At 42.3% G+C, this 15,496-nt stretch overlaps 1 protein-coding gene across 4 annotated transcripts in view; it reads right to left on the minus strand.

Moving 5' to 3' along the window:
* Pde11 (Phosphodiesterase 11) overlaps positions 1-15,496 on the minus strand; it is a 646,106-nt gene that overhangs the window by 42,355 nt on the left and 588,255 nt on the right. For all 4 annotated transcript variants that reach the window (XM_075879467.1, XM_075879468.1, XM_075879469.1 and 1 more), the window contains exons 17-18: positions 6,106-6,193; positions 2,045-2,145 (exon numbers count right to left, since the gene is read on the minus strand). In XM_075879467.1, coding sequence (XP_075735582.1) covers positions 2,045-2,145; positions 6,106-6,193 — 189 coding nt within the window. The remainder of the gene's footprint in view (positions 1-2,044; positions 2,146-6,105; positions 6,194-15,496) is intronic.

Genomic DNA, 15,496 nt, shown 5'->3' on the forward strand with positions numbered 1-15,496 from the left:
GCCTAGCACGCCGAAGTTGCGACGTGGCACAAGAACTAGGAAACCGGTGAATAGGTACTCCCCATAGCCTTCCTCTTAAGAGGCGAGGAGTGTAACAATGTTGGCTCAAATGCAGCGCGCCCACGCGTCGCTGATAGTTGTGTTGAGCTGTGCAAGCCTGGCACAGCAGGGGGTGGCCATTTTGGAACAAATAAACGACAGTTCGTTCCCGGCAAAGGGCTCAACATGTTTTTATGTTCTTTACGAGCCTGATGGCCTACTGTTCATGGTAGTCACTACCGCCTGGCCATCAGTTAATCTACACATGTATCAGTAGATAAGTTAACACAACTGGAGCGTGAAACAGGTGCCTTTTATAGCTACCAAAAAAATTAAGCAAAGGTGCCATATCACTTCATTTTGAACAGTTGATCAATACGTCGCACAGTCGCGCTTAAACAGAGTTGCATATCTGCAGGCACATTCAACCTGTTTCGGCATTTATACTGAGTCACGAAGAGACTAAACTCCCCAAAAAATGTAAAAAAAAAAGCGGTTGAGCGTTTCGTGGATCATAGAAGCGGCTTCGCGGACCCCCGTTTGAGAACCACTACATTGCATCATAATAACAACTGAATGTTTTCCCGGCTGATAGTAAACTGAATGGGGAGAGGAGAATTTTAACTAGGTAAGCTAAAGATAACACTGAGAAGCCTCTCTTACCACACATTAATAAAATATAGGTGAAGATTGTTTTCTTCCATGTTTTCACCAGCAAGACTGCAGGTTTTCTACAATGCAATTGTCGACACCATATTCCATCTCCACAGCTGGGGTGTGCAGTTGTAGCATACTAAGTGACCGTATTTACACCAGATTTTTGTGAGTATATATATATATATATATATATATATCCTAACAAAAAGAGGCTTGCCATTGTCTACAGTGCTTGTTTTTGTTGTTGAGGGTGAATGCTTTTAAATATGTAGTATTTCATAACACATAAAACATTTTTGCACTGGTTTCTAGCAAAAAGTGCTGTACAATGTCAAAGGCACACAGCATGTTTCACTTGCTTGTGTGCAAAACACTGATAGCTGATAGGGGATCACTGAGAAAGCAAAATCAGAGGTTCTACTTGACAATGTTCATTCCTTTCTTGTTATTTCTTGAGTCACCAAGTGTGCCGCCTATTGCCCAAGCTGTAAAGGGTGCAACAGGAAATATTTCTTCCTACACCAAGTCAACAAAGAATTTTGAGCGAGCTAGGTGAAATACAAGGCCTTCATAGGCCTTGTATTTGGAAAGGTAGAAACCTTATAGGAAAGGTAGGAAAGGTAGGAACCTTGTATTTGGAAAGGTAGGAACATGGAAAGGTAGGACCCTTTCCTTAGTTCTGGTGACTGACAAATGCTCCAACAACTGAGGTAACATTGCATAAATTGTCATTTTGTTGCATACAAACCGAATAAATGCTTCTATGTGCATTGTTTCTGATTTTAATGTGGCCTCACTTTATTGTCTTTTAGTATAAAAGCAATGGTGCACCAGTAACAAAAGAGTTTTATGGATTCTATTAGTTAAGGCATACTTCTGATAAGATGATATACTCACAATCCCTTTGAATTTGTCTCGGCAGGAATCTACTGTACTGAAATGGATGCTTACGGTGAAAATTTTACTAAATTGATCTGCCATAATCAACACTGCCGTGCAAGTATATAATACATATAATACATAAACATATTACCAGAAGCCAGCAGTCAAAAAGCAAAGGCTTGGTTCAGCCCTTTTTTCTTTTTTAAACTGAAGGATGCATTTGATGTGTACTCTGCTACATAGTCAAAATTTGAGTAAGGAGCTTACACTGCAGTCTTGACTTTCTCATTATTAAACTTAGGAGAAAAAAAATTAAGAGAAGGCAGCCAATAAAGCAAAGCATCCACATGAAAGTCAGAGAAAAAATGTTTTCGTGTTATGTTTGAGCTAATTATTGAAAAATTACCAATGGGGCCAGGAACATGCACTGGTGATATTCAAGAACAAGCAATGGTGATAGTCTCACCGGAAGTAGACGGCAAGGTCAGTGGCAAGAATGGCCTCTTCCACAATCCGTATGATGGTGGTGTATTCCTCTGGGGAAACATGGCTTAGAATCTGGTTGCCCTGCAAGAAAAGCAGATGGAATTTAAACAAATAAATGAAATAACCTGGAGTCTTCTTTTAAATTGTAGACGGACGAAATGACAAGGTTTGGTTATATACACTGAAGTTGTAAGGCATTGTCTATGAAGCATCTTATGAAAATCATTTTTAAGATCACTAGATTACTAATAAAAAGGTTAGAAGAACTTAAACTGGCCTTTACCATGCCCCTTTAAGAAGAGTATCCCTGCCAGCACTTGCCCCCTTTACATAGGCCAGCGTTCGCAAGCAGTATTCCTTCCCTGCATTCTCTCAAATACAGCAATGGACGAGGCATGGCAGGTTAATGCAATGAGCACTGCTTCCTTTTCTTATCCATATTGGATTATCAACTTAATTCACATGGCATGACCAGTGAAACTTTTAGCCGTGCATATGTTGCGTCAAACATTCTAGTGCTTGACCTTAATTATCACTCAAATCATGGCTTCCTTAAGAGAAAGCGCACCCGGTCTTATGTTGGACATTCTGACTGTATTTTTCTCGTGCTGCCACCTTATGTTTCATTGACACAAACAAGTGTCTGATTGTGATCTATGCCCCAAGTAATCGCAGATATCCGCTGGCTGTCCTTTATGAATACAAATGTCCGGCCGTATAGATATCCAACACGGACAGCCAATCAACGTACTGTAAAAATTCATGTCCCGTGGGGCTGTTTTCAAGACGTACGAACCGGATGTCCGACCAGACATGAAGTTTTGAACATTGACTGGCTGTACATACAAGGACATGCTAAGAATATGCGTATTTGCTCATCAATTATTGTAAAATTAGAATGTGAAAATATATATAGATGTGCCGAATCCCGGGTGACAATCTTGTAAAATTTCATTAAAAATGCTACTACAAAATTCATTCAAACTTCGGCACATGCATTTCATCCCAGGATGCCAAATAATTTTGCTTCATGAGGCCAAACAATCTGGTTGATTCAATATGTGTATCGTATGGTATAAGAAATAATGTATTTAGTGTTATCGTATGTGAAATGACAAAATGCGGGTCGAGCGTGTCATAGCAGTCATCATGAAGATAAACTTTCATGCGCCAGCCTAGACACTTCTCAACAAGCGGTGCACCGCAGTTGCTCAGATTCCTCGAACGTACGCGTCATACTAGCCATGCCCCTCTAGATGTGTTGGGAGCAAACATGCACCATTGTGCCTATTGTCCCAAAACCTGCTTGACCAGCGGCGCGCAGAGGGAAGGAGCGTGGGAAAGGAGGGTGTTTGTGTCATGTCGCACATATGTATGCTGAGCCGGTCTCCGAGCGACAGAAGGCAGATTTCTTTTTCAAGTGCGCCCGTGTGGACATCAGCATCAAGATGTGAAGTTACGAAGAACGACTCTTCTAGAAGAAACACCGAAACCTGGCCCAAGACCATTTTCCACAGAGATTACCACGGCAAGCAGCCAAACCCCGCTCACTCGGACAGCACAGATAAGGCCACGTGTTACACATCTGTTTTTTACGTCTCTGATTGGACAGTTATGTATTATTATTATGCGTTAACTGTTGCCCATCATTTGTATAAGCCCTGCTAATATGTGGCATGTTTCCAGTTCTTCATTTGCTTGAATATTCCTTGCTAATAACCAATTTAGGATGAGCACGTGGTCAGTGCCTCTGCACCTTTTTTAGAAGCATGTGCTACGGCCATTAGTTTTTCTCCTGTGCTTGTCCATATGTACGTCCTGCGGTTACTAGAATAACATTGCCATAAACACGCTCGAGTTGGGTTTGTTGCTAATAATTTAATAAACCCGCAAAGAAGCAGTTGCTGCTTCCTAAGAAGTCATTGCACTTGAAGGCAGAAGGGCATTGAACACTGAAATCTTGTAAGACTACGTACACACTTTCACAATCGCGGCTGTGGACTGAGTTATGTGCTTCTTAGCCTTGATATATGTTGACAATAAAGGTTCGATTGGTCTTAAAGGCATGCTTGGACTCAATTTTATTTTTGAGAATTCATTTGCAGCAGATAAGCTCCCCTGGAAAAAAGACTGGTCTTTGAGGCTGTGTGGGTACGTTGTTCATATGAAAGGTTTTTCGTGATTTTGTACTAGCTATATAAACACAAATACATATATATATATATATATATATATATATATATATATATATAGAGAGAGAGAGAGAGAGAGAGAGAGAAAGAGAGAGAGAGAGAGAGAGAGAGAGAGAGAGAGAGAGAGAGAGAGAGAGAGAATATATATATTCTCGAAGGGCCTGTCTATGTCCATGTTTACTGTCCTAGAGGGATGTCGAGCAATCGTACAAACTTTTAACCTTTGTTCATCCGTTGTACCTCCATCGTATGTACAGTGTACATTCATGGATATCTGATGAATGTCCAGAATATCCGAAATGTACCTCCCGTTGTATGCCTACCGGATATCTCTGGTTACTTCGGGTACTATGCTTTTTCATATGCAAGACCCCAGTTTTGAGGTGGTGCGTTGAAACATGCTCTCACCAACACTCCACCTTGACTTTAGAAGGCACCACTGCACTTCAACTAAAGTGTTATTATTGCTTTTTGGCTGTTTCTGAATCAAGGCTTCATAATAAGGCACTCTAATTGAACTTTCATTAATGCACTTGATCACTAAAGACAGCTCCTTAATCACAGGAGAGTTATTGAAGCAATTCAATCACTAAACAACTCTATAGCCAAGGAAGAGCTTAACAACATATTTACGAACATAGAAGCTAGTTTTTTTTTTTTGCTTAGACTAATGTACGATGCATATATGTGGTGCATGTCGCTATAAAAGGCTTTAAACAAACATCACAGGCAGCTGCTCATTGTTGGAACCAATACAGTAGACTCTCGATAATTCAAACTGATAATTTATACTTTCAGTTAATTCAAACAAAATTAAACTTTTTGGCTGGCTCTCTACTCTTTTAGTGTATTTAAAAGCCTCTTCATTCAAAAACTCCATCATTCGGTTAATTTATACTTTTTGCAGGTTCACACCAGAAAATATCTGCTGCTTTACCACTACCATTTAAAAATTTGTGTGCTTAAATAATCCTAACAGTCTAAAAATTAAAAATAAGCACCTGAGAACTTCAAGAAAAAAGGCTTTGCAAGTAAACGAATGTTTGAAATGAAGCACACAAATGGTGAATCGTGAGGCTTCTCAACTAGTATAGAGAGCTTTGTGCTGAAAGCACATATCTACAGCAATGAATCAGTTGGCAATTCACGATTTCTTCAAAAGGTCTGATAAGTTGCAAATGGCCAACGAACTTGTAGGCTTTACACCCCTGCTTTTTGTTTATTCCTAATCATAATCATAATGTGTGGTGTCACCTCACCCAGAGTCATCTATCTAAGAACTTCTGATAAATCAAACTTCTTGATAATTCAAACTAAATTCAGAGGTGAATGTAAACATTCGACAGAAGTCTGTCTGGTTGGGTATGAAACTGGGCGATGATTTAGACTTCAACCAAAAGTTTTGAAGAAAACCGACGTTTCGAAACCGACGTGGTTCCTTCCTTAGGGGTGACTGCGGAGGCTACGTAGCAGCAGCATCTTCAAAGCACTCGGGGGGTGAATAATGCCCCCCCCCCCCCCCCCACTGCTACGTAGCCTCCGCAGTCACCCCTGAGGAAGGAACAAAGTCGGTTGCGAAACGTTGAGTTTTTTTAAAACTTTTGGTTGGAGTCTAAATCCTCTCCCTGAATTCAGAGGTCCCTTCGAGTTTGAATTAATAAGTCAACTGTACGTATACATCAAATGAGCAGAACAATGGTATTTGTGTGCATACAACATTTGAAAAGGCTACCTTTTTTTTTCATGACCAGCCAATGGTCTCAACATGCATCAAAAGAGTGATTCGGTATGCATTTACTTAGTTATGGCTTGAAGAGCATGGGCCCAAATTCACATGCTTCGCACAAACCTGGCTGTTAAGTATCATGACACACTGGTCAAAGTGATGGTGCTCCATCGTCGATGTGGAATACAGCTGTGCCAATGGAGATGATGACCTGAAATAAAAAATAAACCGTAATAACACTCAGCGTGGCCTATAAATAAGGCTCCATCTTTTCTGAGTTTATTTTTATCAAAATTCAATGGGTGCTTTTCAAGGTTTACATTTATAAAAAACATTTGGTGTGTATGAAGTTAATATCTCGTTAAGCCTCCATACTACATCCAAAATTCAGTGTTTAATTTTGCATTATAAGTTGTTGCAATGATGTCTTATTGTTTCTAATTTTACATTTCCAATGAAAATGTGTTGCATTGTTCCTGATAATAATTTTTCCATCCTTTCATATTTTCTCAATTCTTGTTCATTTACCCTGTTAAGGCTGTTGATGTACAGTGCTCTAAACTTTCTAAAGTGTACTTTTGGAGGAATGCTCCTGAGCTCTTTCTCCTAACCTCCCTCATTTTGATGAAAAATAAAATACCTATTATTATTATCCTCAACACTCCTAAATCTCAGATAAAATGATACAGTAAAAGCTCATTTATTCAGACCTCGTTAACTTAGAAATTCTGTTAACTCGGACTCGCGACGCAGTCCCGGCAAAACTGTGTATATTTCAATGGGATCAAATGCTCATTAATTTGGAGAGATTTAGCTGCACACCGGTTATCTAGGACAACTCCGCGCAACTCTGGAGTTGCGCATTCTTGGGAGCTTGGAGGCTCAAGCACTGCTTGCCGTAACCCACGGCGGAACCAGAATTTCCGAGAAACCGAAACCGAACGACTGCAGCAGAATACCCAGCGGAAGCGTTCGAGCCACTGGGGCATCCAGTGCCTACTAATAGCTGCTTGCTACACCTACTGGTGTACTTCGCGACTTGGTTGACGTGGTTCTTTCTGTTGTGACTTCGCGTGTTGTGGCTGTGTGTGTGCGCGTTGCCCCCACCAGCGCGCTTCATACCGATGGTGACCGTCACAAGAATTAAGCGACCACAGCAGCCAGCAAATGATCCTGAAAGAAAAGTGATGATATTTAAAGACTGGAACGCAGGTGTTTCTCGACAAGAGATAATGTTACGAGAAGCACCTTAAGCAACTATGTGAAAAATGAAGCGAAAATTTCAGAAGCATTTTACAGCGCGAAATTCGTCATAAAAGGAAAACAACTAAGGACAGCAGCACACCGAAAGCTGGAAGATGGACTGCTGCGGTGAATAAGAGACATGTGAAATAGCCAGCTTCCCTTGAGTGAACCGTTGATCTATCAGCAAGCTCAAAGGTACGCACTGAAAATGAACATCGAATCTTTCAATGCGTCAGGGCACTTGGTTGCCCACTTTAGGGAAAGGCACGGGTTCGTTTTTCGAAACGCATGCGGGAAAAAAGTAGCAGTGGATGAATGGCGTATTGCTGACTGGAAGCCAACCGAGCTTCCCCAGTACCTGGCTCGTTATAAACCTGCCAACGCTTCAATGCCGCTGAAACGACTCTCTTTTTCAAAGCCTTGCCGGAAAAATTGATCACGTTCAAGGGCGACCCCTGCATGGAAGAAGGAGGAGCAAAAAAAAAAAGTCACTGCGCTTCTCGCTTCAAATATATCGGGCACCGAGCGCCTGCCACTGCTAGTCATCGGGAAGGTACGTAACCTAAGGTGTTTTAAGAACATTCCCTACTTTCCTGTGCAATATCATGCCAATAGAAATGCCTGGATGACCTCAGATATTTGACCTCAATATAAATGCCTGGATGACCTCAGACCACCCCTTCTCTACTAACAAGCACAAGGTTTTACTTCTAGTTGACAACTAGCTCATATCAGAGTGACAGGGCTGGAGCGCATCGAACTTGCATTTCTACCCGCAAACACAGCTGCTCTGCAACCACTGGATCAAGGGGTAATTCAGCACGTAAAAAGCAGGTACTGGAATGCATCCTGCTGTGCAAGGAAGCAGGGAAAAAATATGACCCGACTCTCCTGACCACAATTCAACAGCAAAAGGCCGCCCACGATCATTGCAAATTTTTTTGGCCCAGCGGCTCCACCCTGACGACTCGGACATTCCTCCAGAGGCCGCTCCAGAGGACACCTGCGAGCCCACTGGAAATATGGATGGCGAGGTGAATGACACGTGCTTTGACTCTCTCTTTTCTAGTGGCATCCAGATTTTAGACTACGTCACTATAGACTATTATGTTGCCATCGCTGGTCCGTTGACTGACGATGATATGTTATCAGAGTGTTGGAAGAGTACTAAAATCACAGTTACGGTGATGATGGTCAAGATGAGCCACCATTGTGACGATGCCCCACCATGCAAGAGGCCTATGAAGCCCTCGCTCTCCTCGAGGAGTTCTGCGTTTGTTCTCGCGACAGTGAATATGCGCACCACCACCTGATGGGATTAAATTAAATTGTTCTGTCATTAATTCCGACAGCGAGGCAGACAGAAATAACCCACTTTTTCAAAAAAATCTAGGTTTGTCTGTGCCATGTACGTTTTTCTTTCGTTTTCATGGTCTATTCGATAATTCGGAGTTCAGTTAACTCAGACATTTTTTTCATACCCATGAGATACGAGTTAACGAGCTTTAACTGTGTCTGCAAATGAAAACATGCGAATACTGTAAGTTTATTTTAGATGTCTCAAAGGCTTGACAGCACAAACATGCCCCGCCACAATGGTCTAGTGCCTAAGGTACTCGGCTGCTGGCCCGCAGGTCGCGGGATCAAATCCCGGCTGTGGCGGCTGCATTTCCGATGGGGGCGGAAATGTTGTAGGCCCGAGTACTCAGATTTGGGTGCACGTTAAAAAACACCAAGTGGTCGAAATTTCCAGAGCCCTCCACTACAGTGTCTCTCATGTTAAACCCCACAAATCAATCACAGTACAAACACACATATATACAAGCACAAATACTTCAATTTAAAAACCCCATTGTTTGTTCATATTAAAACCTTAAAGTATACCCAGCAAGGTTGACGCTGTTGACAGAGGTAAGCTCCTTTCGATTGATGATTGTCAGCTTTGAAAATGCCCATTTAAAGGGACACTAAAGTCAAATGAAAATTTACGTCAGAGCGAAAGCTCAATGTATGACAACTAAAACGACAATATTATCAACAGAGTGCCCTACTTTCCGAGAAATTAGGGTAAATGCACAAGAATAGATGTGCTACAGTAGGACATTCTCAAATTGATCTCAATGACGTCAGATTAACTGCATACGATTAATTACTAGTAATTGATCTAGCTGCACTAAATAAAAAACTAAATAAAGAGATGCAATAAAATATAGCTTGTTTATTTCTGTTTGATTCATGCAAGAAAGAACCGCCGGACGTTACTATGGGGAGTGGTGTAAGTGGTTCGAAAATTCAATTTTCGCATAGCTAAACTGGACAGGTCATGCCATCTAGTGGGGCCCAGTTGAACCAAAACATGTCTGCCATCTCGGAGCCAATGGCAGGAAATCGATCAATGGCCAATGTTGCTAGTGTGCCTCTCGCTGCTTTTGTTCTGCTGCTACTAGTGTTGGCAGCCACACAGTAAACCCGGGCAATGTTGTGCGTGGAAACAGTGGCGTGACATGGTCTGCTTCTTGAGGCGGGTTATTTGAAGTGTGCCAATCCAATGTGGACCACTAAAATGTGATTTTATCTGAAAATAAGCTCTTCCTTGGCACAAAAGTAACACTACAAGGCTTCTGGACCGCTATTTCAACAATAAACGTCGACTTGATAGTTGCCTTTGATGTTCCTTTAGGTCAGAACTTTTCAGATAAGTATGAATTGTCAAAATATTTACTCACGAGTGTTTACTGGATTTTTTATTTATGTGAAAGCATGAAGCCCTACCAATAAAACAGCCAAGTTTCTTTTATATGCAGCACATTTCATAACAAAGCCTGTGCGCCAAGATACACATATAGCTTCTTTGATTTCAAAGTTTATTTGTGTAACAAAAACAGTAGTACTAATAATAAAATCCCCAGGATCAGTCATAAGAGTCATACATAGGCAACAATTTACATGCTTTCATAGTGTTAGAATTGGGCTTATTAGTTTAAAATATCTTTGTCTGGATGATGCCAAGTCAGAAAAGGATATCATTAAAGGGACACTCACCAGGCCCCACAACGAATTTTAGTTAGACCGTGGAAGTTGTTGGGTGTCGAATTAGGAACATTTTGCCACGAAAATCTTTTGAATCGGTTTGTTACGGGCTGAAAAAATTGTTTTTATGAAGTAGCGCGAAACGAGGATGAGAGGAGGCGAGTTTGAAACCCTTGCCGCTCCTTCACGTAGCCTACGCAAGCCAAATCTCTTCCCTACCCTCTTCGCATCCAAACAAGAGGTCACGTACGCATGACGTGCCCAAACAAGCCCAACCCCCGTGCACACGAGTGCCATTTTTTTTGTATGTTTACCAGTGTTGTTTTGAAGTCTACTGCCTGTTTCTGCAGGATGGTTTGGACACGCTGGCTTAAACGCGGTAGAATAGATGAACACAATGAGTGCGTGAACGCGTAGGAGCGTTCCATGGCTGTTGTTTGCTCGATAAGCTGACCGCAGAACCACAGGGACAAGAACACACGTGAAACACCGACACATTAGCGCCACATCTCGTGGCAATTCACGGGGCGAAAAGGGAAAAAAAAACGCTCACATTCCCTTATTGCATCTCATTACTTACTTCGAGATTTATTAATCTCTTCAAGCAACAAATACATAAACTATGCATGTCGTGTTAAATATTTTTGCCATGTCACGTGCCTCTGTTGGCAACGTCAGAGCATAGTTGTCTACGTAGAGGACCAACATCACTGCATTGCCGTGTACGTAGGGCCATTCATACAGGCATGTCATTCGCTCATTCTCTGGGCACGCGCCCGCAAAAAGGAGGGGGAGTAGCGTTTATCTTAAAATTTGACCCATTTTCACAGAACGTAGCATTGCAAATTTTGGCAGACGTGATCGTGAAAGCCTCATTTGTGCATTGTGCTTGTCAGCTCAAAATTGTCAAACCTGGTGAGTGGCCCTTTAAGTTAAAGGGCATGCCTCTCCTAGCAAGCTAGTTTCATTCAGATTTACATCTTCTATGTCTCTTGAACCTATATAAAGCTCATGTTCTTCATACTCTGAGAATGTCTTTTCCCACTATGATCACACAGAGCCATGTTCTTCCGAGGGCACCACTGCATGCTTGTACCCTCTTTAGAAGTCACTTTTAAAAGCCAGAAATAAATAGATTATGTGCAATAGTGGGCAAATATTAAAAAAAAGTTTGAGAAGAAGTGAATAGCTTTTCATTTGACTTGATAGTCGAAATTAACAGTGCGCATTCCGAACACTGAATATTTTCTGAATATATTTCTAATCATTTGTACTGACAGTGAAATCCTGAAAGAATAAAGCATTAGAATAATAGGAATCATTTTTCTTGTTTTAATCATTGTATTACCTAGGCACATATAGTCCAGACATTTACAGGGATGTTGATGCTATCCCCGATGCTGATCATTGAATGAAGGCATCATTGCACAAAAATCTTGTAATGCCAACGTGAAAGTATCGTCAATCCATTATATAATCATCATGCAGCAGATGGTTTTGTTATCTATCTCTTGATTGAAATGTGGGGTTTAATGTCCCGAAAGCATCATGTGATTATGAGAGACGCCGTAGTGAAGGGATCGGAAAATTTTGACTACCTGGAGTTCTTTACGTGCCCAAATCTGAGCACACAGGCCTACAGCATTTTCGCCTTCATTGAGAATGCAGCCGCCGAAGCCGGGATTTGATCCCGCGACCTTCGGGTCAGCAGCGAGTACCTTAGCCACTAGACCACCGCTCCGAGCTGTTGCTTATCTCTTGGCGATACAGCAGAACTCTCGAATGTAAACATTTGACAGATGTCTGTCTGGTTCAGAACCCGTGAAAGGCACCCATGGTGTGAATTGCACGGAGTGTAATTCACATACAATCATCCTTCAGATTCTGGTTGGGTAAACTTAGCGACCATTCTTGAAAGCGAAACTAACTGTAGGAGAAGGTTACCACTCGCGTCGTGGCATATACAGGCGAATCCTCTAAAATGGAACTCGAAGGGGATCCATAAAACTGTTCCATTCATCAGAAGTTTCATTCAAACAAAGTACACTTATTTAGTGAACCAAGACCTTTATTCAAGTTGCACAAACCTCACCTTACTCATGAGGATGAGAGAAAAAAAAGGAGTGAAGCGTGGTTTGTTAAGCAAGCTTGAGTTGTTTTTTCACAAGGTACGCACCCATGCCCGACAAACTAGCTAGAAATTCTGGACAAGTCTCATGCTCAAAATAGCGCTGCAAAAGTTCAACAACCTCTTAAGCTGATCAGTCTGGTGGCACCACTGCACTGGCAGTATTGTCATCACATTCATCGCTGAAAGATTAACCCTCATCTTGCACTTCGGCAATCATTTCCTCAACAGTCTCTTCACGACAGGTACAAACATTTTCATCAATTGATTCGTAGTCCTGCAGCGTGAAAGGGGCAGAGGGTACGACCTGACTGAAGACTGTCTCAATGTCGGCATCAGCAGGGCTTCCCTCTTCATCAGGTACTGCTTCCTTGGGCTTGAAAGCCAGCATAGTGAAAGCATCTGTGTATTGTTGTTGCCTTCATTTGCTCCCAGGCACAAACCAAAATGTCGACGGCTGCCAATAAATCTATGCTGTAGCATTTCCTGCTGCCTGCTCTACATAGTATTTTATGGAGCAATTGTCTGCAGTGTTGAACTTTAATGTTCTGAATAACCCCTTGATCCATTGGCTAGAACACTACTGCTGCATTGACTGGCAAAAACTCCAGAGTGATGGCGTGGAGTACTTGAACCTGACTGTGAGCTGCGCAATTATCTACGATGAAGACAACCTTCCTATCTTGCCTCATAAATCTTGCGTCTTCCCCCCCGAAGCCAGTTTTCGAAAATGGCCATGGTCATCCATGCTTTTTCGTTCCCATGATACGCAACGGGAAGGTCTCAAACGCCTTTGAAACAACGTGGGTGCCTTGATTTTCCTATTACCAACAGCTTCAATTTCTCATCTTTTATCATGTTTGCACCCACCAGCACAGTAATGCGATCTTTACTGAGTTTTCCTCCACTACAGGCTTCGCCTTTGAAGGTGAGAGTGTTTGATGGAAGCACCTTATAAAAAAGACCCATCTCGTCGATGGTGAAGACGTCTCGTGGCTCAAAGCTCATCGAAATTTCCTTAAGCTGCCCCTGTTGCCAGTCGGTGCAAATAACCCTCTTGACTGCACCACTCTCACCTGAGAGTGCTTTGAAGACTACGCCATGACGTGTTTTAAGCGGCTGAGCCATCCGTCACTTAGGACAAAGTTCTTAACACCCATTTGCATGGCAATTTTTCAAGCTTTCTGCTCAATAATTGGTCCCCTTATGGGCAAATTGGAACTCCGTGCATGCTTGAACCACAGAAAAAGAACTTTTCTAGTTGTTCATAAGGTGCCGTCCGCATCTGTTTAGATGTAAAGGTCCCGTTCTTAAAAGTGCCTTCAATCTTTTCTCTGTCTTTCCAGATCCGCGACAGCATCGATTTCGAGATGTATATTTTTGCCACCTCCATTTTAGGCAGGCCGCTTCGATCGAGCTTCAGAAGAATTTGCAGCTTTTTTTCAAACAAGAGTGCATGGTGCAGCCGCTTCCTTTCAATCAGGCTGAAATAACATCGTGATCCACCGCATTTCGCCGCACCAATAGGCCTAATTCACAATTGGCTCCCACAGCCACAAGCGAGAAAGGCTACTGGATTGGCTTGTCTTGATCTCAAGAATTTCCAGAGAAGGCAGGCGGGTTAAAGGGAGGCAGAAAGTTAGGTGGGCGGATGAGATTAATAAGTTTGAGGGTATAAATTGGCAGCAGCAAGCAGAGGACCGGGTTAACTGGTGGAACATGGGAGAGGCCTTTGTCCTGCAGTGAACGTAGTCAGGCTGATGATGATGACGACGATGGTAATGATGATAATGATGATGATAAGCTCAAGGTATTGCCATGGTTGTGAGACTACCTTTGGCATGAGCAGGTCTATGCTGTGTTTAGAGTTTGTGCCGTTAAACCGTAGGTGCACCAATAAGCACTGTTTCGATTAACCGATGAATTTTACTGCACAACACATAAAAATCCAGCCATATGAGCCCATTTAGTTCCGTTAATGGGGCATTTTTGTTTAAGCGAGTTTCGTTTATTGGGAGTCCACTGTACAGCTAATGGCCCAAAACATCAACCGTTCTCTCAGAACCCTTCATCAGATGTATGCTTACGGACTACACTCTGCGGCAAAACGGAAGAGGGGGGGTCATTAATCGCCCCACAAGTGCCTTGAAGGCGCTGCTGCAACGTAGCCCCAGTCCTCCCTGAGGAAGGAACCAAGACGGTTCCTAAATGTCGGGTTTACGCATCTTCACATACTTTTTGGTTGGAGTTTAAATTGTTTCCCACCAGAACTCTCTCTCACGAGCTTTCATTATGCATATATATTTATAGGTCATTCCATGCCAAACACCCCAGTCATTTTGGCGACCATCTCAAATGTATTTAAAAAATCATACTGGTTTGCTGCATTGAAAACAGCGAATTTGTAAAATATTTCAGAGAAAAAAAATGATAATTCTTAGCATGATAAGATAATGCCTAGTACGCTAGTGTCTGCATAGTATGAGCAATAAATGTTGCTTTATTGAAAAGTGTTTCTTCATTCTTAACATGTCACAACTACATGTACGAACAGACAGGCGCGGTCCCCTGTTACAGGTAACACGGTGCATGTGGCCTTGCTCCTTGGGCCATAAAGCGGGTACCGCGCGAAGTATTGTGCCACGAGCACAATAAGTGCCGGAGGCGTAGTTAGCTGAACGTCGTCTGCTCCCCCACACGTGGTCTCGTTATCGTCGCAGTTCCCCACACGTGGTCTGGTAAAATGGAACGCACAATGTAATTTTCGCAGCTCCTGACCATGCACAGCTAACTCAACCTCCGGCACCGATTGCACTTGCACCAGAATACTTCGCACGGCACTCATCGGCTCACAGCTGAGTGCGGCTACCCGCTTTGTGTTACCTGTAACGGTGACCACGCCTGTACATCAGTGATAACTATCACAGCTTTTTGCTTAAGATCACTAGGCATTAACCTTAAAATAATTGAACCAATATATAAATCATGGGTAGTCCAGCAATTATTCAACACTTTAGCATAATTTTAATGATGAAATTTGTCTTAGTTCATTGTTCTTCAGTGGTTCAGTTGTTCAGCGTGCCTGCTTTATGTTTAATTTGATGCAGTTGA

This window comes from Rhipicephalus microplus, chromosome X (assembly GCF_043290135.1).
Source record: "Rhipicephalus microplus isolate Deutch F79 chromosome X, USDA_Rmic, whole genome shotgun sequence".
Classification (NCBI taxonomy): domain Eukaryota; kingdom Metazoa; phylum Arthropoda; class Arachnida; order Ixodida; family Ixodidae; genus Rhipicephalus; species Rhipicephalus microplus.